The following is a 17152-nucleotide window of genomic DNA, read 5'->3' as shown; positions in this document are numbered from 1 at the left end:
CGTGGGTTCGAGCCCTGCGTCAGGCTCTGTGCTGACTGCCAGCTCGGAGCCTGGAGCCTGTTTCGGTGTCTGTGACTCTCTCTCTCTCTGACCCTCCCCTGCTCACACTGTCTCTCTCTCTCTCCTAGAAATAAATAAAGCATTAAAAAAAAAAAAAGAATTTACTCCTCTCTGCAGCCTATAGCTTGTTCTCCAATCCCAGTCACCAGGCACCATTTTTATCCAATCTTGTCATCTTTCCTCCTGTCCTAGGCTACATCTGATAGAGGAGGCTTTTCCGAGTTCATTTGCCTTCAAAAAAAGATTTTTCCCCTCAATGTAAATCCCTTGGAACTTTGAGATTTTTTGGTGTGTTTTATTCTCAGGTATTGGGAAGAATGTGGTTTGTGAAAAGGCAGCAACTTCGGTGGATGCCTTCCGGATGGTGACAGCCTCACGCTACTACCCGCAGCTGATGAGCCTGGTGGGGAATGTGCTGCGCTTTCTGCCTGCCTTCGTGCGCATGAAGCAGCTGATTGCGGAGCACTACGTGGGCGCAGTAATGATCTGCGACGCCCGCATCTACTCAGGCAGCCTGCTCAGCCCCAACTATGGCTGGATCTGTGACGAGCTCATGGGCGGTGGGGGCCTGCACACCATGGGCACCTACATTGTGGACCTGCTGACCCACCTGACTGGCCGGAGAGCTGAGAAGGTGCATGGGCTCCTCAAGACCTTTGTGAGGCAGAATGCAGCCATCCGTGGCATCCGACATGTCACCAGTGATGACTTCTGCTTCTTCCAGATGCTCATGGGTGGAGGCGTGTGCAGCACAGTAACACTTAACTTCAACATGCCGGGTGCCTTTGTGCACGAAGTCATGGTGGTGGGCTCTGCAGGACGCCTTGTTGCCAGAGGAGCTGACCTCTATGGGCAAAAGAACTCTGCCACGCAAGAGGAGCTGCTCCTGAGGGACTCATTGGCTGTGGGTGCAGGGCTGCCCGAGCAGGGTCCCCAGGATGTCCCACTGCTCTACCTGAAGGGCATGGTCTACATGGTGCAGGCCCTGCGCCAGTCCTTCCAGGGGCAGGGGGACCGCCGCACGTGGGACCACACCCCTGTATCCATGGCCGCCTCATTCGAGGATGGGCTGTACATGCAGAGTGTGGTGGATGCCATCAAAAGGTCGAGCAGATCCGGGGAGTGGGAGGCCGTGGAGGTGCTGACAGAAGAACCTGACGCCAACCAGAACCTATGCGAAGCGCTCCAGCGGAATAACCTGTGAGCCTGAACTTGGGCTCCCTGCCGTGGGGCAGAGGGGATGGGGAGGGACCAGAAGCTGAGACAGGTGGTCTTGGCCACTGCGCACATAGTGTGTTTCAATTTGTGAGTCAACTTGGGCAGGGTTCTGGTGAAGCCCAAGGTGGCCTTGGGAAAACATGCCCTGCAATATTCATTTACTCCTCAGACTTGGAGGGTGGTGACATAGCTGAGGGCTAGCAGCTCCCACCGTGTACCCGAGTGGAGCTGCCCCCAGGGCTCTGCATAGCCGTGCTGTTGAGCAGAGCCAGAAAAGCTTGACTTGGAAGCTGCTTCAGCCTATTTGTGGTCCTAACTAGGTGAGAAAGCACAACAAGGACCCAGCTTGGCTGATTCCTCGGGCCTGAGGGAAAGTGACAAGAAGCCTTGTTTTCATGCCCTTCCTGGGCTAGAGCATCTCAGGAATGGTGAGGGCAGCAAGTCATCCCTGAGGGATCCGTACCTGCCCTCCTTCCTATATGACCAGCCCCTTCCAGCCTCCAGGCTGCCCCTTCTCTGGCAGGAAGGTATGGATTCTTCTTTGGGTAAGCTCTCAGGAGCTATTGACCCAGGGCAAAGGGTCCCTGATTTGGTGGAGAGGAGACAGAGTTCTGGAATATCTGATAAATGTTCATAAATAAATCAGAAAGTCTGACACTATGGCATGTAGTTGTTGGTTGTTTGGTAAGTTGGGTTTCTTTAATAATGAGAGGCTTGTGGGGCGCCTGGGTGGCTCAGTCGGTTAAGTATCCGACTTCAGCTCAGATCATGATCTCACAGTTCGTGGGTTCGAGCCCTGCATTGGGCCCTGTGCTGACAGCTCGGATCCTGGAGCCTGCTTCGGATTCTGTGTCTCCCTCTCTCTCTGACCCTCCCCTGCTCACACTGTCTCTCTCTCAGAAATAAATAAGACATTTTAGGGGCGCCTGGGTGGCTCAGTCACTTAAGCATCCAACTTTGGCTCAGGTCATGATCTCACAGTTTGTGGGTTCAAGCCCTGCATCAGGCTCTGTGCTCACAGCTAGCTCAGAGCCTGGAGCCTATTTCAGATTCTGTGTCTCCTTCTCTCTCTGACCCTCCCGTGTTCATGCTGTCCCTCTCTCTCTCTCTCAGAAATAAATAAAACAAAAAAAAATTTTTTTAAAGAAGACATTTTTAAAAATTGGGAAAAAAAAAATGAGAGGCTTGTGGAGGGTCAGGGTGGCTCAGTCAGTTGAGCATCCAGCTTCGGCTCAAGTCATGATCTCATGGTTTGTGGGTTTGAGTTCTGCATTGGGCTTTTTGCTGACAGCTCAGAGCCTGGACCTGTCTTCAGATTCTGTGTCTCCGTCTCTCTCTGACTCTCCCCTGCTCATGCTGTCTCTCTCTCTCAAAAATAAACATTTAAAAAAATTTTTTAAGTAATGAGAGGCTTGTTTATTGTAGATTGTTTATATTTTTCTCTCTCCTTGTGGCTCCACAGTAGGTCTGGCCTGCTCTGGATCCATCATGGTCTAGTGGGCATATTCCGTTGTGACAGAATCCCAGGAGTCCCTCCTAGGAAAAGTCTTTTCTCACAGAACAAGACTCAAAACTTCCTTAATGGGTGCCTGTTATGCCTGCCATGTCAGGGAGATAGGGAGAGTTTAGGGCCTCCCTGGGCTGGAGGTCAGGAAGAGTTTTGTTCCTGCACCCTTGGATTTGGCTCCAGGGAACCCTGGGAGAAGGGGAGGTGAGGAGTGGTCCCGGGAAGGCTGGATGGATTCACTGCACCTTGGAGTAGGTGCAGCCCAACGCTGCCTGACCCAGATAGCCGGTCACCAACCATGCTTTTTACTAACTGTTCTACCCTGAGACTGCCTTTTTTTTTTTTTTTTTTTTAATGTTTATTTACTTTTGAGAGAAAGAGAGCAACAGAGGTGTAAGCATGCGAGGGGCAGAGAGAGGAGACACAGAATCCGAAGCAGGCTCCAGACTCCAAGTTGTCAGCATAGAGCCCGATGCGGGGCTCAAACTCACAAACCATGAGATCATGACCTGAGCTGAAGTCGAATGCTTAACCAACTGAGCCACCCACGTCCCCCAAGGGGACTGCCTTTTTAACAAAGTTAGTCACAGTTGAGGTGGGTCAGGGGAGTTGACAAACACAGCCCTTCGTTTCCTCTGCCAGCCTGCCAGGATTAAGCCTAGACTGAACTCTTCCTTCTCTAAACTTCCCTCTCTCTGCCTTGCCCTGGGCTCCTTGCCAGAAAAAGAAACGCTCAGGGAAATCTCCCTCTTCCTCTTGGCACCCTTTCTAGAAGTCACCAGGCCTATTTTCCTCTGTGTTGTCCTGATTTCAAACTTTGTCCTTGTGAGCTAAAATAACAGTGGCTAGTGTTGGGAAGTGTGCTTACTGAATTCTCCTCCCTGCTCCCCCTTCCCCCGTAGACACTTCACACGTATTTTTTCATCTAATATCCAAACCACTCTATGGGGTCCTACTATTAATATTGTTATTATTCAGATCAGGAAACTGAGGCAGAGAGGGACAAAGTTACTTGCCTCCTATGAGTTAAAAGTGATGGAGCCAGGAAGGAGCCTGGTCAGGGTCATCTGACTATGGACCCTGACCTACTCTTTCCCCAGCACTTGCAGATCCCAGAGACTGAGTGCCTAGGCATTTCCCCTCCCCACTCAGGTCCTGCCCTCCAGGTTACTGCATTCTCTCTGCAGCAGAAATCTCAGCCTGTCCTCAACTAGGAGGTGGACTTCAGAGAGCCCTGCAAGGCAGGATGCTGGTAGAGTTTAGAAAGAGAGGCTGCTCCCTTCCTCCTGGGATGATCAGCTCAGCTCCAGGTCAGTCCCTCTGTGTGTTACTAGGATCATGGGATCCCTCCTAAACTGGGGGATTTACTAAGAAAGCTCATGCTTTCCCAGTTGTACCTGACTCAGGTTTACTGCCCCACAGGGGCACTTAGGTTTTACAGGGCTCTACAGCAAATCCCTTGTTGACAAAGACAGGTTCCCAGAAGTCCTAGGGCAGAATGCAGTGGGCTTAGTGCACAGCTACTTTTGTGGGAACCCTGGGGTCCCCTGTTGGTACTCCCCAGAGCCTAGGTCCATGGCCATCCTTCAGACATCTTTACCATTATAAATTTCTTGCTTGGGTTGGTCCCAGAGAGGAGATGTACCTTAAAGTGGGCCTAGGAAGCCAGCAGGGTTCTGGCCCTCAGGGGTGACTGTGCCTGCATGTGGATTCCGCTTGTCCTACAGCACCCCCTCCTGGAGGAAGGCAGCATCACCTCCCAGGTCCTGTTACCTAAATGTCAGGATCTAGTCAGAGTCAATTTTTTCTAAGCTTCTGAAAATGGAGTTCATTTTTCCTCTCTGTGACGGCAACCAGAAAAGAACTTTCTTTTTTCTTTTTATTCTTTTATGTTTTCTCCTTTATTTGCATTTATTTTATGCATGGATTTTTGCATATTCCCGGGCCATGAGTTTTTTTTGTCTCTTCAGTTTCTTCTGGGAGATCTTTTTCTTCTGTGCAACTTCCTCTTCTGGTTTAGGAACAATCTTTTTTTTTCCTGTAAGGATCATCTCAATGTGACAGGGAGAGCTCTTGTATGGATTAATCCAACCACAACCCCTGTAAGTTCTATGCCACATCCTGGGCGGGGGTGTTCACCTGGATGTGCTCCATGACCAGAGAATCTACATCTAAAACCTTAAGTTCAGTATTACTCTCTGCATTTTTAAGCATGTGCAATAAAAATTCAGCACTCTTTTTGGGTCCTGTGTCCAGCCCCACTGTATGGCCTAGGCACACCTACCAACTCCACTGTTGTAGCAACGGAATGCCATACATTCATTGCTTCTGCAAAGTGACGTCTTTCAGGTACTTGGTGGCTTTTCAGATACGCATACCCTTGATGGCCTGGGCAGTCTCACGAGTGCTCTTTAAGTGAACACAAAGATTTGAACCTCTTGATTTGCATGATTTTTTGTCGGGTTTTCCAGGTCAAGTGAATAACAAACCATTTTCAAAGATCACCTCAGGCCGCTTACAGGAAGAGCCAGAAAAGGACTTTCAAAATAACTTTTGCTTATTTCTCAACCCCCAACCAGATGTAGGCCTCATACTCACCCAATCAGCAGTCTCCTCACCTCCCTGTCCCCATTCTCCCTTCCTCATTCTACCCTTCTCACTGCTGCCCAACTTACCTCTCCAAAATGTTAGGCCAAGATCCCTCCTTGCCTGTACCCCTCTCATCACTCCCAGACTTGCCTAACCTGGTCTCCTGACTTCCATGCCTCTGCTTCAGCCATGCTAAACGGCCCTCCTGTGTGAGGCTGACATCTTCCATACTAGCAAGGCTTTGTGTCTGGTGTATCCCCTGCTTAGAAGGCCACTCGAATCTCCTTTAAGAGTCAGCTGAAGGGGCACCTGGGTGGCTCAGTCGGTTAAGCATCTGACTTCAGCTCTTGCAGTTTGTGGGTTCTGGTCCCTCATCGGGCTCTATGCTGTCAGCTCAGAGCCTGGAGCCTGCTTCAGATTCTGTGTCTCCCTCTCTGTCTGCCCCTCACCCTCAATCTCTCTCAAAATAAAGACATAAGGGGCGCCTGGGTGGCTTAGTCGGTGGAGCGTCCGACTTTCGCTTAGGTCATGATCTCGCGGTTCATGGGTTCGAGCCCCGCGTCGGGCTCTGTGCTGACTGCCAGCTCAAGCCTGGAGCCTGTTTCACTCTGTGACTCCCTCTCTCTCTGACCCAACCCTACTCACGCTGTCTATCCCTCTCTCCTAGAAATAAATAAAACATTAATTTAAAAAAAAAAAAGACATAAAAGCTTTTTAGGAGTCAGCTGAAGGGCTGCCTCTTCATGGCTTCCTTGGGTGAAACGGTAGTCCCAATGCCCACCCCCACCCCAAGGTCCCACATCCTTGGTCCTCTTCTCTTCTGTGATACTTGTCTCCTTGCATCGGGGAAACTCAGCATTTTCCCCTTAGAATGAGCTTCTAGGAACAATAGTAGTTACTTGTTCCTTTGTGTGGCTTCTGTCACCTACCCTGCTTAAACAAACCTATCAGGTAATAGACCTGCAAATATAGATCAGTTCTTTGCTGGTTACTATTTCCTATGTCATCTGTTGGAAGAGAGGAATAGAGCTTACTTGTCAGTGCTGACCTGGGTCAGGCCTTAGCCATAGTTCTCAGGTCCACATATCTGCAGGGTTCAGGAAAGCACACTGCCTCCATGGTGCCCAGGGTGTGATTTCATGCAAGGCTGCTTCTCTCCGGGCCTCTGCTCCCTCAGCCATAAAGTGAGGTAGTCAACTCAGTTATCTTGAGGAGCCCTTTGCCTATGAAAAATTCCGGAGAATCCATGCTCATCCCTATGGACAAGATTTGGTCTGCATGGTCCCTGTAGACAGTATCTTTTAGGGTGGTCTAATCACTAGCCAGGGAAATGTGTGGGCAAAAATAATAAATGTCCTGGGGCGCCTGGGTGGCTCAGTTGGTTAAGCATCCGACTTCAGCTCAGGTCATGATCTCACAGTTCATGGGTTTGAGACCCGCGTCGGGCTCTGTGCTGACAGCTCAGAGCCTGGAGCCTGTTTCAAATTCTGTGCCTCCCTCTCTCTCTGACCCTCACCTGCTCACGCTGTCTCTCTCTCTCTCTCAGAAATAAGTAAAACATTAAAATAATAATAATAATAATAAATGTCCTGACTCCATGACTTGCCTTGTAGCCTTGCTACCAGGCCAGTAAGCTTCCAAGTGACCCCTAAATGTAGAAGCAGCCTAGGATGATGCACATGTTCTTCCTACTTCCATCTGGGCCTATCCCTTCCAATTACCTTGCCAGACCATTATTTGAGGGGCCCTGCACATGGTTCTGGACTTTGGATGGCCTCAGCCTTTCAGAACCTGACCTGTCCTCTGCAACTTCCTTAGACCCCAACCTTGGTTTCCTTATCTTTGTGCCTTTTATGGGGGCCCTCTGCTAGGTGGGTGCAGTGCAATGATATATGCCCTTGGGAAATTCACACCCTAGTGCTGAGAACAGTTCTAACCCACAACAGCAGTAGTATGTAAATGCTATGACATAGGGCAACACTGGGTGCTGCCTGGCTCACACACTTCTTTTTTTTTTTTTTTTTTACAAATAGTTTATTGTCAAATTAGTTTCCACATAACACTCAGTGCTCATCCCCACAAGTGTCCTCCTCCATGCCCAACCCCCCTCCCCCCCACATCCATCAGTCCTCAGTTTTTGTCAGCATTCAAGAGTCTCTCATGGTTTTCCACACACTTCTTTACCAAAGAAGTAAAGTGCCCTGAGTCTTCAAGGTAAGAGTGCACTAGTCAAGTGGAGGGGTAAAGGAATGAAGGCATTTTAGGCAGGAGAAGCCCCACATGTAGAGTAAAGGTAAGAAAGATATGGCTGGTCAGGGACTTATGGAAGCTACTGAAAAGTGTTTTTGTTTTTTTCTTTTTAAAGTTTATTTCGAGAGAGAAAGAGAGCGAGCAAGCAGGGGAGGGGCAGTGAGAGAGGCAGAGAGAATCCCACGTAGGCTCCACACTATCAATACAGAGCCAATGTTGGGCTCAGACTCACAAACCACAAGATCAACCATGAGATTATAACCTGAGCCGAAATCAAAAGTCAGATGCTTAACTGACTGAGCCACCCAGGCACCCCGCCATCAGCAAGTTTTAAGGCATTTGGAACAAGAGCAAGATGCCGGGGGAAGCAACACCATCGGGTTCTGGTGTGTGTGTACCTGGATCAGTGGAGTGGATTGGTTGTGGAAGGGACCACAGGCAGGGAAAGTGGTGAGCTCTCACCTGGGGATAACAGTGTCCCAGGGCAAGAGTGCTGACCATGAGATCCAAAAGGTTCTCAATCTAAAGGGTACATTCACCAGCCTTGATGCCTGATTAGCTTGTAGGAGTCAATGAGCAAAGAACAGGATGGGCTCTGGGGTGACACCTAGGATTTGGGCTTGAACAATTGTGTAGATGAGACACAGGAGGGAAAGCAGATTGGAGGGAGGAGAAATTATTCATTTAATTTGAAATTCTTTATGTTTAAGGTATCTGAGGGGCATTCAGGAGGACCAGGAGGTGGCAGGATATGAGGGTTTCCAAAATGGCCAAACTGGTTATCCAGTAGCTTGGCTGCAGGCCTCCAGGAGAACATTCACATCCACCACCACCCCCTGGCTGCTAGGAAAAGGTCACAGATACCTTTGTTGGCAGGGCCACTCCGGAAGCAAAGTCTGGTCCAGCTCTAATTCCCAGTATGTGGAAAGCATTCCAAAGACATCACTCTTGGGGCAGGCAAATGAACTCTGACATTTCAGTGGGAGATCCCAAGTATTGGTCCCCTTGAGGTCAGACAAAATGCAGGCCCCTTCCCTGCATGACAGGGAGCAAAGCCAAGCACCTGCTTCCTGTGACCTGACAGTCAAGTTCTTGGGTGATCCAGTTGACCAATGAGGCTTCAAACCCTGCACCCACCTTCCCAGGCTCTCTTCAGCCATCTAATTTGGGAAATCATGAAGTCTGAGAAAAGGAAAAATGTTTATTTTCAGCAAATCCAAGGCCCCAAGTAGGGAGAAGGGCCAAAATTTCCCCCTCCTCCTGAGGGCCTAGGCTGCTGCTCTGGTTCAGGCTTGGGAAAAGGGGAGCCTCCAGTGGAGGCAGAAAAGTCACTTGTACTGAGGAGAGAGTGGAGGTACAAGTGGGGCAGCACAAACACTCAGCATCTTGTCGATGTCCACTTGGGTTGACTTATCCACCTCAGCCTTGAGGCAGCCGCTGACTCCCAACCTGGGCAAGCACCCTGGCTCTTCTCCAACCTCCTCTCCCAGGGGAACGAGAGCATGGGTGGGGGACACGAATGTACTGGGGCAGGGCAGAGTGAGGCCTGACCCCAGCTCACCTGCCACGGGCAGCAAAGCCTGCAGTTGCTCCACACCTGCCTCCTCAGGGACCAGGGCCAACTCCAACTCAGGCTCCACATCCGCCTCAGCCTCCCTGTCGCCCTCCCCTGCCTCATTCAGCTCAGGATTGCAATAGTTGATGTACTGGTACAGGGGCCGCAGGCGCTGGGCCTTTCCTGCAAAGACCCGTGGCAGGGCAGGGGCTGGAGCACCAAGCTGTGCCATCTCAGGGGTCCCATCAGGCAGGAGAAAAAGGGAGGGCCCAGGGGCTGACACTCACGTTCCAGCCCCAAGGTCTCTGAAGGTGCAGCCACTGTGCTGGCCATAGCTGGGAGCACTGGAGCTCCCAGACTCTTGCGCTTCTTGGCTTTTTTGTGCTGTTTAGCAGATGGCGAGGGCTCACTCTGGCTACCCTCTGACTCCTCCTTCTGCAGTGGCAGCCCCTGTGCCATCTCAGCTTCAGCCTTGGGATGGGCTTGGTGGCCAGGCCCTGGGAGGCTGGGGGACAGGAGGCCTAAGGAACCAGCCTCCAGCTTTGGCTCCTGTGCCCTGACCATAGGGAATAACCCTGCCTATTCTTGAAAGGCCCAGATTCTTGTCCCTTTTGTGGTCTGTGAGGCTCTGGGCTGGGCAGGGAACCAAAGCTCATGCGAGCTTAGTACCCTTCAAGGCCTGAGACCCCTCCTCTGGATGCTTCCTATGCCAGGGCTCCTCAGGTTTAGCCAACTGAGCCACCCAGGCAACCCCCTGCCAGGGCCCCTCAGGGACAGAGGGAGTGAGGAGTGACGGCGGTGGCAGGAGATAAGGATGCACTGTGTAAGAGTGCAGGATTTAGGGATCCTGCTAGGATGTGAGCCCAACCTCCCCACCAGCCCTATAGCTCCTTCCCTCTGAAAGCCCCCCTCACTTGACTGGCTTCCTCTTCGGACCATGACTGGGCCTCACAATGGAGGCTGTAGGCCTGGGCGGGCCTCTCTCCTCTAGTGACTCCACCTCTGGCTTGAGCCTCTCTTCCTCCTGCTTGAGTCGTTCCTCCTGGAGCTCTGGCTCTGAGACTGGGCCTGTTGGGCACCTGTCTTCACCCAGAGTCCGGCAGGCCTCATAGTCTGCTACCAGGCACTGGTCTGCCATCACTGGACCCTAAAAGTGACACATAGGTAAATGGTCACCAGGCAAAGGATACAGGGATCAGTCATAGGTCACCCAACATTAAATACCAAATGCGGATGAAGGGCACCAGCCCATGCCCCTCCCCGCCTGTGGAGTTTGTCCTGGCAGTTAGGGGGCCTCGCACAAAGTTTGGCCTCCTAGAGCGCCGAGGACATGCTCTTGGAGACTACACAGCCTGATGGTCACCTCAGAGCTCTGAGCGTGGCTACCAGGAGACTCCGCGAGTTGTACCGGCCCGGCGGCCCTCCTCTCCTGGGATCCTGGCCGCCTCTCGGCCCCTGCTGAGGCCATGGCTGCGCAGGGTCAGTACCTCCTCGACGGCTGCTTGCGGGGAGCGGGGCCAAGGGACCGGACTTATGGACCTGGCGCTGATCCCACAGACCGGCCGGGCGGCGAGGGCAGGTGGGTGAGAAAGGTACCTGACCGTGGCTCTGCTCACCCCACCCCCAAGTTGGAACTACAAGCCCCAGAAGGCTTTGCGCCAGGGGGCCTTGGCCCCAGACCTCAGGGACGGAAATTATTGTTGCCCGGCAACAGCAAGCCCGTCGGGTTGCAGCAGCCGGCGGCAAAACTGCTCCGGTGAGCCCCTAGTCGGAGTGCCGAGCGGAAGGGGTCGGGAACGAAGCAGGGAAGTGGGTTAGGGGCGGAGGCGTCGAGGGCTGGCGGGGTCAAGACGGCGCGGCAGGGACCAGGAATAGAGGGCACCGTTGGGGTCAGGGTCTGGGTCCAGAATCCGGGAGGAGGCACGGGGCTGAGAATGGGGCCGGGGGCCGGAAATGTGCAGCCCAGCAGGCCTCGGTACGCCGTTGCAGGAGGCGAAAGCAGTATGTGCGAGGGCCCGTCCCGCATCTCGGGGCCAATCCCCCCAGATCCTACACTCTGCCCTGACTACTACCGGCGGCCGGCCTCAGGTGAGTTAGGGGGTGGCACCGCTGGGTGAAGCCTGAGTGAGGGTCGGGCTCTGATCCACCACTGAGCCCCGCGCTCGGCCCCATTTGGCTTCTCAGCACAAGGACGCCTTGAGGGAAACGCGCTGAAGCTGGACTTGCTCACTTCGGACCTCGACTTGGATGCCACCCCTCTGCGCGGTCCCCGCATAGGTCCTGGAGCCAGAGAGATCCTGGACCGTGGTAGGCATGGCGTTGGAGGAGTGCTGCTGCAATTCGGGGGCATCTCCCTAGGCCCAGGGGCCTCTTCCAAGAGTAAGTTCGGATAGAAGCGACAACGAGAGTACGATGAGGTCAACTCTGAGATCAAAAGCGTTGCTTTTCCTTGCTAGATCTGGGCTCAGGGTTTGCCTTTCTTGCGTGTCAGTTTCCCCAACTATAAAAGAAGCCGGAAATGCACTACTTCCTCAAAGGAGAGGACTGAATGCAGTAGTCCCTGGGAAACCCTAGCTCAGCTTAATGAATTCATGCATCAGCAAAACGTGGTCTGTTGAGTGCCTACTGTGGGCCCTCCTTATAGGTGCTAGGAAAACAGTAAAGAGATAGCTGTGATATACAAGATGATTAATGATCTACTTCACAATAAGAATGTAGAAAATAATCAAGAACAGTAGAAGGTAATGACTATGTCAGGAAGGGAACAAAGTGATGAGGTAGAGCATGTGTATACTATTTTAGATGGAGAGGTCAGGGAGATCTTTCTGTAGGAGGCAGGGTGGTGGTTGTTGGATCTCATGGGCTATATGTAGGGCAGAGTCCGGCAACATTTTTTTTCCCCAGGGAAGGGCCCTAAAGACCATGAGAAGGAGAACCTGAAGCGGATCAGAGAGATCCAGAAGCGCTTCCATGAGCAGGAGCGCAGCCGGGAGCAGGGCCAGCCCAGGCCCCTGAAGGCTCTGTGGCGCTCGCCCAAATATGACAAAGTGGAGTCCCGGGTCAAGGCCCAGCTGCAGGTACCTGTCTTGGAGAGCCAGAAGTATTGTTTATCTTGTGGACCAAAGAGCAGTTATACTCTGATATGAGTCATGGGGATGAAAATCACAGGGGACTAGGGAAACAGAGGCTGAGAGATAGCTGGTTCTGCTGCAGAGTCAGGCCGGGGGGGCTTCCTCAGAAGTGGTGATGGCTTGGGTGATCCTGAGGGGCAAGTGGCAATTAGGCAAGGGGAGAATTGAAGAGAACCATTCTAGTGAGATGGAACCTCACAGATAGAAGTCCTAAGACCAGAGGGAGGATGCATAGTGGGATGTTGGGGTCAGGTCACTGTGACAGGAGAAGAGCATGAGGTTAAGCTAAGAAGTCAGCTGGACCCACATCATTAAAAAGAAACAAAAAACAAAAAACCAAAACCAGAAAAACATTTTTCAACCTTTGTTTCTAAAGGCAGTGAGAAGGGCAGGGGCAGGGGTATGGTGGAAGGATTGTCTTGGGTAGATAGTAATACCGTTTCTCCATCCAGGGTTCTCAGAAGGAGGAGCAGAATTGAGAGAAGAGACAATAAGGTCATATGCAAATTCGTTGAAGCTGAAGCATTTGTGGGACTCCCAGGGGGTAGGAGTGTGTCCAGGACGCAGATGGAGAGTCAGGTCTGGATCTGAGGAGTGAGACCCAGGGAGGATGGGGCTGAGGACAGTGAGACCAGGGAAGTGACCCTGGATTTAGTGGCTTGGAAGCCAGCTGTGAGTGACCTTGGTGGGGACAGAGCCAGGAGGCTTGGCCAGGAAAGAGAGAAAAAGAGAACGGTAGCCAGAGCCAGGACTGAGGTAGAAGGAGGAGTGATTTGTTGTTTTCTTAAAGATGTGAGAGACACACATATTTAAATGTTCATGGATAGAAGTGCTTCTTCAAGAGGGAGGAGGCCAGTAGGGTTAGATACAGAGAAATATCCTCACAGGCAGAAGGAACAGAAGCTCAGTTGTATGGCTGGCTTAAGACTCTGACCTCACCCTGGCTCGTTCCTCTGCTATGCCCTACCCTCCAGGAGCCCAGCCCCGCCTCTGGAACAGAGCCCACCCACTTCCTTCGAGCACACTCCCGCTGCGGCCCTGGGCTCCCACCTCCCCGAGCCCCCAGTCCTCAGCTAAACCCACCAGGCCCCGATGCTAAGGTAAGAGGATGTATGGGGGTCAGGAGGTAGGGCAGGGATCCCGAGGGGTTCAGCAGCGTAACCCAGTACTGTCTGCCCCATCATGCTTGCCATGTCCTGCAGGAGCCAGGCCTGGGTGTGGACTTCATTAGCCACAATGCCCGCACTGCCAAGAGGGCTCCCCGGCGGCATTCCCGCTCACTGCAGGTCCTGGCACAAGTGCTGGAGCAGCAACGGCAAGCCCAAGAGCACTACAACACCACGCAGAAGGGCCACGTGCCCCATTAGTAGGTCCCACTGCCCAACACCCAGGGTGAGGGATGCCTATCGAGGGTGGGAGACAACCTACACCCTGGGGCCATCGACTCTGAGCCTGTGCATCCACAGCTTGTTGCAACGCAGGGATCTGTGGCGGCGGGAGGCTGAGGCCCGCCAGCATAGCCAGCCGGACCCTGCCGTGCCCCCTGGTCACACTTGCATGCCTGAGAACCAGCGGCTGGAGACACTGAGCAATCTGCTCCAGAGTGAGTCCATGGACAAGGGGTAAGGGGTAGTGGATGAGGAACCCACTGGGGACCAAGCACCCCTGCCCATTCTTCCTGGGTCCCTTATAGGCCAGAACCAATTGTTACGTGAGCTGGTGCTGCTGCCTGCTGGAGCAGACTCACTGCGGGCCCAGGGCCACCGTGCTGAGCTCGACCGGAAGCTGGTGCAGGTAGAGGAGGCCATCAAGATCTTTTCCCGCCCCAAGGTCTTTGTGAAGATGGATGCCTGACCCCTTTTATGGGGGCACTTATGGGGGTCCTCAGTGAGGATTACCACACAGTTGCAGAGGGCAGGATCAGGCCCCATCATAGAATGGAGTCCAAAGACAGGAGCAGTGGGGTGGGCAGTATCCCCAGAGGACTCTTCCCAGCCACTGGTGGCTGTAGAAGGGCCAGCCCAGCCTCTTAATCCCTTTGTCAAAATTAAACCTTTTGTACACAGTGGGGTTTGTTTCTATAAAAGCTTTTCTTCTCCTTGTGTCCCTCCTGCTGCTCAACTACAAGAAAGTCTCTCTGTTGCCCTGAACCCTCCTGCCTCATGTCCAGGGCAGAAGGCAAAATTGTTAGACTGTGGAGGATGTTAGGGCCGGGACACAGAAAGACCATGACTGTATTTGTAGAAAACCTTTAATGTTCCCCCAGAGTAAGAGGCCCCTGTGAGCAAGCTAAAACCCCCCACTGAGGAAGTCCCTGCCATGTCTCAGCAGCCTGGAGTGGCAAGGGGCTGCATCCTTGCCTGTCAGAGGCTGAAGCCACTACCATCTCCTCGCATGCTACTTCCCCAGCCAGCGCTGGCCTGCTCTTGATCCAGGGAGGGCAGAGAGCTGCGGGCACTGGGAAGTAGGCGGCTCTGGCGCAGGTCCCAGCATGGAGGCCCTTGAGACAGCCCATTGGAACAGGGAGGCTGGCGGTTCTCAATGACCAGATCACTGCTGTCATCATCACTTTCGGCCTCAGCAGGCCCAGGCCCAGCAGAGGAAGGCCCTGACAGACGACCAGAAGCCCCACGCACCACATTATTGCGCTGATTGGCTGGCTTGACAGTGACAATGAGGTTGTGGCTGTTGGCGACCATCATGTCTGTCACTTGGTCCAAGGTCTTCCCAGCGACCTCAATACCATTGACCTCAAGGATCTCATCACTGACTGCCAGCAGCCCTGTACTCTCAGCCAGGCCCCCTCGTACCAGGCGGGAGATGAAGATGCCTGGAACCCGTTCCAGGCCCTGGGGAGCGACACGTACACTCATGCCATCTCGGATGTAGAAACCCAAGGGGCGGTCAGAGCCATGCTTGTGCAGCCGCACCCGTCGGTGGGTCTCAGGCAGTAGGTCCACATCTATGACTGAAGAAACCTGGCGGAAATCTTGAGGCAGGCTAATTAGCAGCGGTGGCCGGGTGCGCAGGGGTGCCACTGGCCGAAGTAGAAGCCCTTTCTTGCGCCGTTGCAGAGAGTTGGAGGCAAAGGCCAGGCCACTGGAGTCGGCTTCTGCTGCAGGAGAGGGAGGGCGGCACTGAGATCAGAGACCCTGCTCTCTCACTTCCCCCTTGGGGAAATGGGCACTGTAGCTATTTCCTACCACTTGGAGGTCAGGGTAAGGGCAGGGACTGCGGAGGGTGAAGGAAGCCTGGATGCCCCGGGCATGGACTAACCCTTGTAGACCTGCCCTGCTGTCCTACCCCACAGAGGCTGCCCACTGTACCCCATCCTCCTCACCCCGCTTCTGTACTAGCAGGCGCAGCGGTGGGGGCCCGCTGGCCAGGGCCCGGTGCAGGCTGTCGTCGTTGGTGAGGGGCAGTAGGTCGCCGTGAGCATCTGTGTAGCCAAGCAGCACGTCCAGGCCCGGGATCTGGTGCACTGCACGCAGCAACCGCGAAAATTCTTGGAAGCCACTCACCGAAGCGCGGGGCAGCGCAAAGCGTCGGAACTCAGCATCAAACTGGAGGCAAGGGATGGGTGAGAGGAGAGGTCAGCACGGAGCCCGTGCCCTTTCCCACCACTGGTCCGAGGGTGTTAGAGGTCGGAAAGGGCTGTCGCAACAGCTGCAGCCTTGTGCCCAGACCTCAGCTCCAGTACAAGGGACGCTGTCCAAGGTCTTCTCCCCGCCCTCCAGGTACCAAGGCCACAGAGGGACTCTAGAAGCCGGCAGTGGAAAGGAGGATAGATGGAGAAAAAAGAGAGGAAAAGCCGGAGAATGGGACATGAATGATGGAGGCGAGAAAAAGGTGGTGGGGACTAAGGAGCCAGGAAAAGGGAGAATAAGGGAATTGGAAGCGCCTAGGGCCGAGGCCGGAGCCAGGGCCAGAGGGGCCCTTACTTTGCTCTTCACCTCGACGATGTTGTCGGGACTGCGCGCCGGAGTCCTCTGCGGCCTGGCCATGGTGGGGCCGGGCGGGCTGGGGACGGTGCCCCAGGCGGCCCGCGGAGGCGCAGGTGCACAGCCCCAGCCGGCTGGCCCGTGCTGCCCCGCCCCTGGCGGTAGCACTCGCCCCGCCCTCCCATCCTGACCATGACGTCAAGGGGGCAGCGACTGAGAGTGGAACGTAGAGTCCACGTTTCCTAGGAAACGGACATGGGGGTGGAGGCATCTTCTTTTGCTCTTACGTCATTACGCTACGGTGCGCAAGTCTCTGGAGCCTGGGGGCGGGGCCTGGCTAATCAGAGGAAACGGGTGAGGGAAGTAAAATTTATTGAGTGTAGTCTGTACTGTTACTTCTCCTTGCTTTACAAGACTGCATGTTTTAGATGATAAATATATGCCATATATATAGATGGTATATATATGCCATAATAAATATATGCTGAACTCCTCGGTTCACAAGGTGTTGAAGTGGCTTTGAGCCAACTCGCTTGACCACTCCTTGCCGCAGCCTCAAGCCTCAGATTCCTCCCTCTCCATTCGAGCCATCCTAGCCGGTAGAACAGAAGTCTTGACGAATGGCCCAAACGCCGGGCCGCTGCTCGGAGACACCCTGGTGAGACCAAGCCCATTGTCATACATTTTACCCAACAGTCCGCACGCAAATTCCCGGACAACACGGGCTTGTGCGCACGCGCGGGCACGCACTTGGGCGGGGCCTCGGCCTTAGGTCCCGCCCAGCCGCGGTCCGCTTCCTCTTCCGACGAGAGGCGGGGTCGCGACGTCCGCGGGAAACACAGGCTGGAGGTTCCCGGCTCGGTGCCGCCGCGGGAATGGCAGGGGGGGGGAGCTTGGTCCT

General features: G+C 53.8%; 5 protein-coding genes across 11 annotated transcripts in view; 3 read left to right on the top strand and 2 right to left on the bottom strand.

Moving 5' to 3' along the window:
- Window positions 1–1938, top strand: part of GFOD2 (Gfo/Idh/MocA-like oxidoreductase domain containing 2) — a 46056-nt gene extending 44118 nt beyond the window's left edge. The window contains exon 3 of the mRNA XM_077755611.1: window positions 366–1938. Coding sequence (XP_077611737.1) covers window positions 366–1264 — 899 coding nt within the window. The 3' untranslated portion in view covers window positions 1265–1938. The remainder of the gene's footprint in view (window positions 1–365) is intronic.
- Window positions 1939–8805: 6867 nt separating this feature from the next.
- On the bottom strand, window positions 8806–10846 carry CUNH16orf86 (chromosome unknown C16orf86 homolog). 3 transcript variants are annotated; one of them, XM_077755498.1, is made up of 4 exons: window positions 10543–10846; window positions 10094–10326; window positions 9467–9684; window positions 8806–9389 (listed from the first exon to the last, which is right to left on the bottom strand). In XM_077755498.1, the coding sequence occupies exons 1-4, from the start codon at window positions 10645–10647 to the stop codon at window positions 8953–8955; spliced, it is 993 nt and encodes a 330-aa protein (XP_077611624.1). In that variant the 5' UTR covers window positions 10648–10846; the 3' UTR covers window positions 8806–8952. The 3 variants fall into 3 exon arrangements, with proteins under 3 accessions (XP_077611624.1, XP_077611625.1, XP_077611626.1); XM_077755499.1 differs by having other exon boundaries at window positions 8806–9362; XM_077755500.1 differs by having other exon boundaries at window positions 10667–10846.
- Window positions 10847–10896: 50 nt separating this feature from the next.
- ENKD1 (enkurin domain containing 1) lies at window positions 10897–14376 on the top strand. 2 transcript variants are annotated; one of them, XM_077755497.1, is made up of 8 exons: window positions 10897–10935; window positions 11169–11267; window positions 11364–11558; window positions 12084–12256; window positions 13285–13410; window positions 13513–13676; window positions 13777–13913; window positions 14004–14376. In XM_077755497.1, the coding sequence occupies exons 2-8, from the start codon at window positions 11183–11185 to the stop codon at window positions 14162–14164; spliced, it is 1041 nt and encodes a 346-aa protein (XP_077611623.1). In that variant the 5' UTR covers window positions 10897–10935; window positions 11169–11182; the 3' UTR covers window positions 14165–14376. The 2 variants fall into 2 exon arrangements, with proteins under 2 accessions (XP_077611623.1, XP_077611622.1); XM_077755496.1 differs by having other exon boundaries at window positions 10918–11267.
- Window positions 14377–14543: 167 nt separating this feature from the next.
- PARD6A (par-6 family cell polarity regulator alpha) lies at window positions 14544–16380 on the bottom strand. 3 transcript variants are annotated; one of them, XM_077755608.1, is made up of 3 exons: window positions 16252–16380; window positions 15651–15873; window positions 14544–15425 (listed from the first exon to the last, which is right to left on the bottom strand). In XM_077755608.1, exons 1-3 carry the CDS (start codon window positions 16312–16314, stop codon window positions 14674–14676), a joined length of 1038 nt encoding a protein of 345 aa, XP_077611734.1. In that variant the 5' UTR covers window positions 16315–16380; the 3' UTR covers window positions 14544–14673. The 3 variants fall into 3 exon arrangements, with proteins under 3 accessions (XP_077611734.1, XP_077611735.1, XP_077611736.1); XM_077755609.1 differs by having other exon boundaries at window positions 14544–15422; XM_077755610.1 differs by having other exon boundaries at window positions 16264–16380.
- Window positions 16381–17089: 709 nt separating this feature from the next.
- Window positions 17090–17152, top strand: part of ACD (ACD shelterin complex subunit and telomerase recruitment factor) — a 2798-nt gene continuing 2735 nt past the window's right edge. For both annotated transcript variants that reach the window (XM_077755606.1, XM_077755604.1), the window contains exon 1: window positions 17090–17134. In XM_077755606.1, the coding sequence (XP_077611732.1) occupies window positions 17127–17134 (8 nt within the window). In that variant the 5' untranslated portion in view covers window positions 17090–17126. The remainder of the gene's footprint in view (window positions 17135–17152) is intronic.

This window comes from Crocuta crocuta, unplaced genomic scaffold (assembly GCF_008692635.1).
Source record: "Crocuta crocuta isolate KB4526 unplaced genomic scaffold, BGI_CrCroc_1.0 scaffold152, whole genome shotgun sequence".
In the NCBI taxonomy this organism is placed as follows: Eukaryota; Metazoa; Chordata; class Mammalia; order Carnivora; family Hyaenidae; genus Crocuta; species Crocuta crocuta.
Note: the sequence above shows the minus strand (reverse complement) of the source record. Positions and strands in the feature narration are given on the sequence as shown.

Excerpts from the sequence above, each read along its gene's own strand:
- PARD6A (XM_077755608.1), bottom strand. The coding sequence starts at position 16,314 with ATGGCCAGGCCGCAGAGGACTCCGGCGCGCAGTCCCGACAACATCGTC. Across the intron at positions 15,874-16,251 it reads TCGTCGAGGTGAAGAGCAAA|TTTGATGCTGAGTTCCGACG; the intron begins GTAAGGGCCCCT and ends CCTTGCCTCCAG. Across the intron at positions 15,426-15,650 it reads CCTGCTAGTACAGAAGCGGG|CAGAAGCCGACTCCAGTGGC; the intron begins GTGAGGAGGATG and ends CCTCTCCTGCAG.
- ENKD1 (XM_077755496.1), top strand. The coding sequence starts at position 11,114 with ATGGGGCCGGGGGCCGGAAATGTGCAGCCCAGCAGGCCTCGGTACGCC. Across the intron at positions 13,411-13,512 it reads CACCAGGCCCCGATGCTAAG|GAGCCAGGCCTGGGTGTGGA; the intron begins GTAAGAGGATGT and ends CATGTCCTGCAG. Across the intron at positions 13,914-14,003 it reads ACTGAGCAATCTGCTCCAGA|GCCAGAACCAATTGTTACGT; the intron begins GTGAGTCCATGG and ends GGTCCCTTATAG.
- CUNH16orf86 (XM_077755498.1), bottom strand. The coding sequence starts at position 10,647 with ATGGCCTCAGCAGGGGCCGAGAGGCGGCCAGGATCCCAGGAGAGGAGG. Across the intron at positions 10,327-10,542 it reads GCCACGCTCAGAGCTCTGAG|GGTCCAGTGATGGCAGACCA; the intron begins GTGACCATCAGG and ends TGTCACTTTTAG. Across the intron at positions 9,685-10,093 it reads CCGAAGAGGAAGCCAGTCAA|CCTCCCAGGGCCTGGCCACC; the intron begins GTGAGGGGGGCT and ends CCTGTCCCCCAG.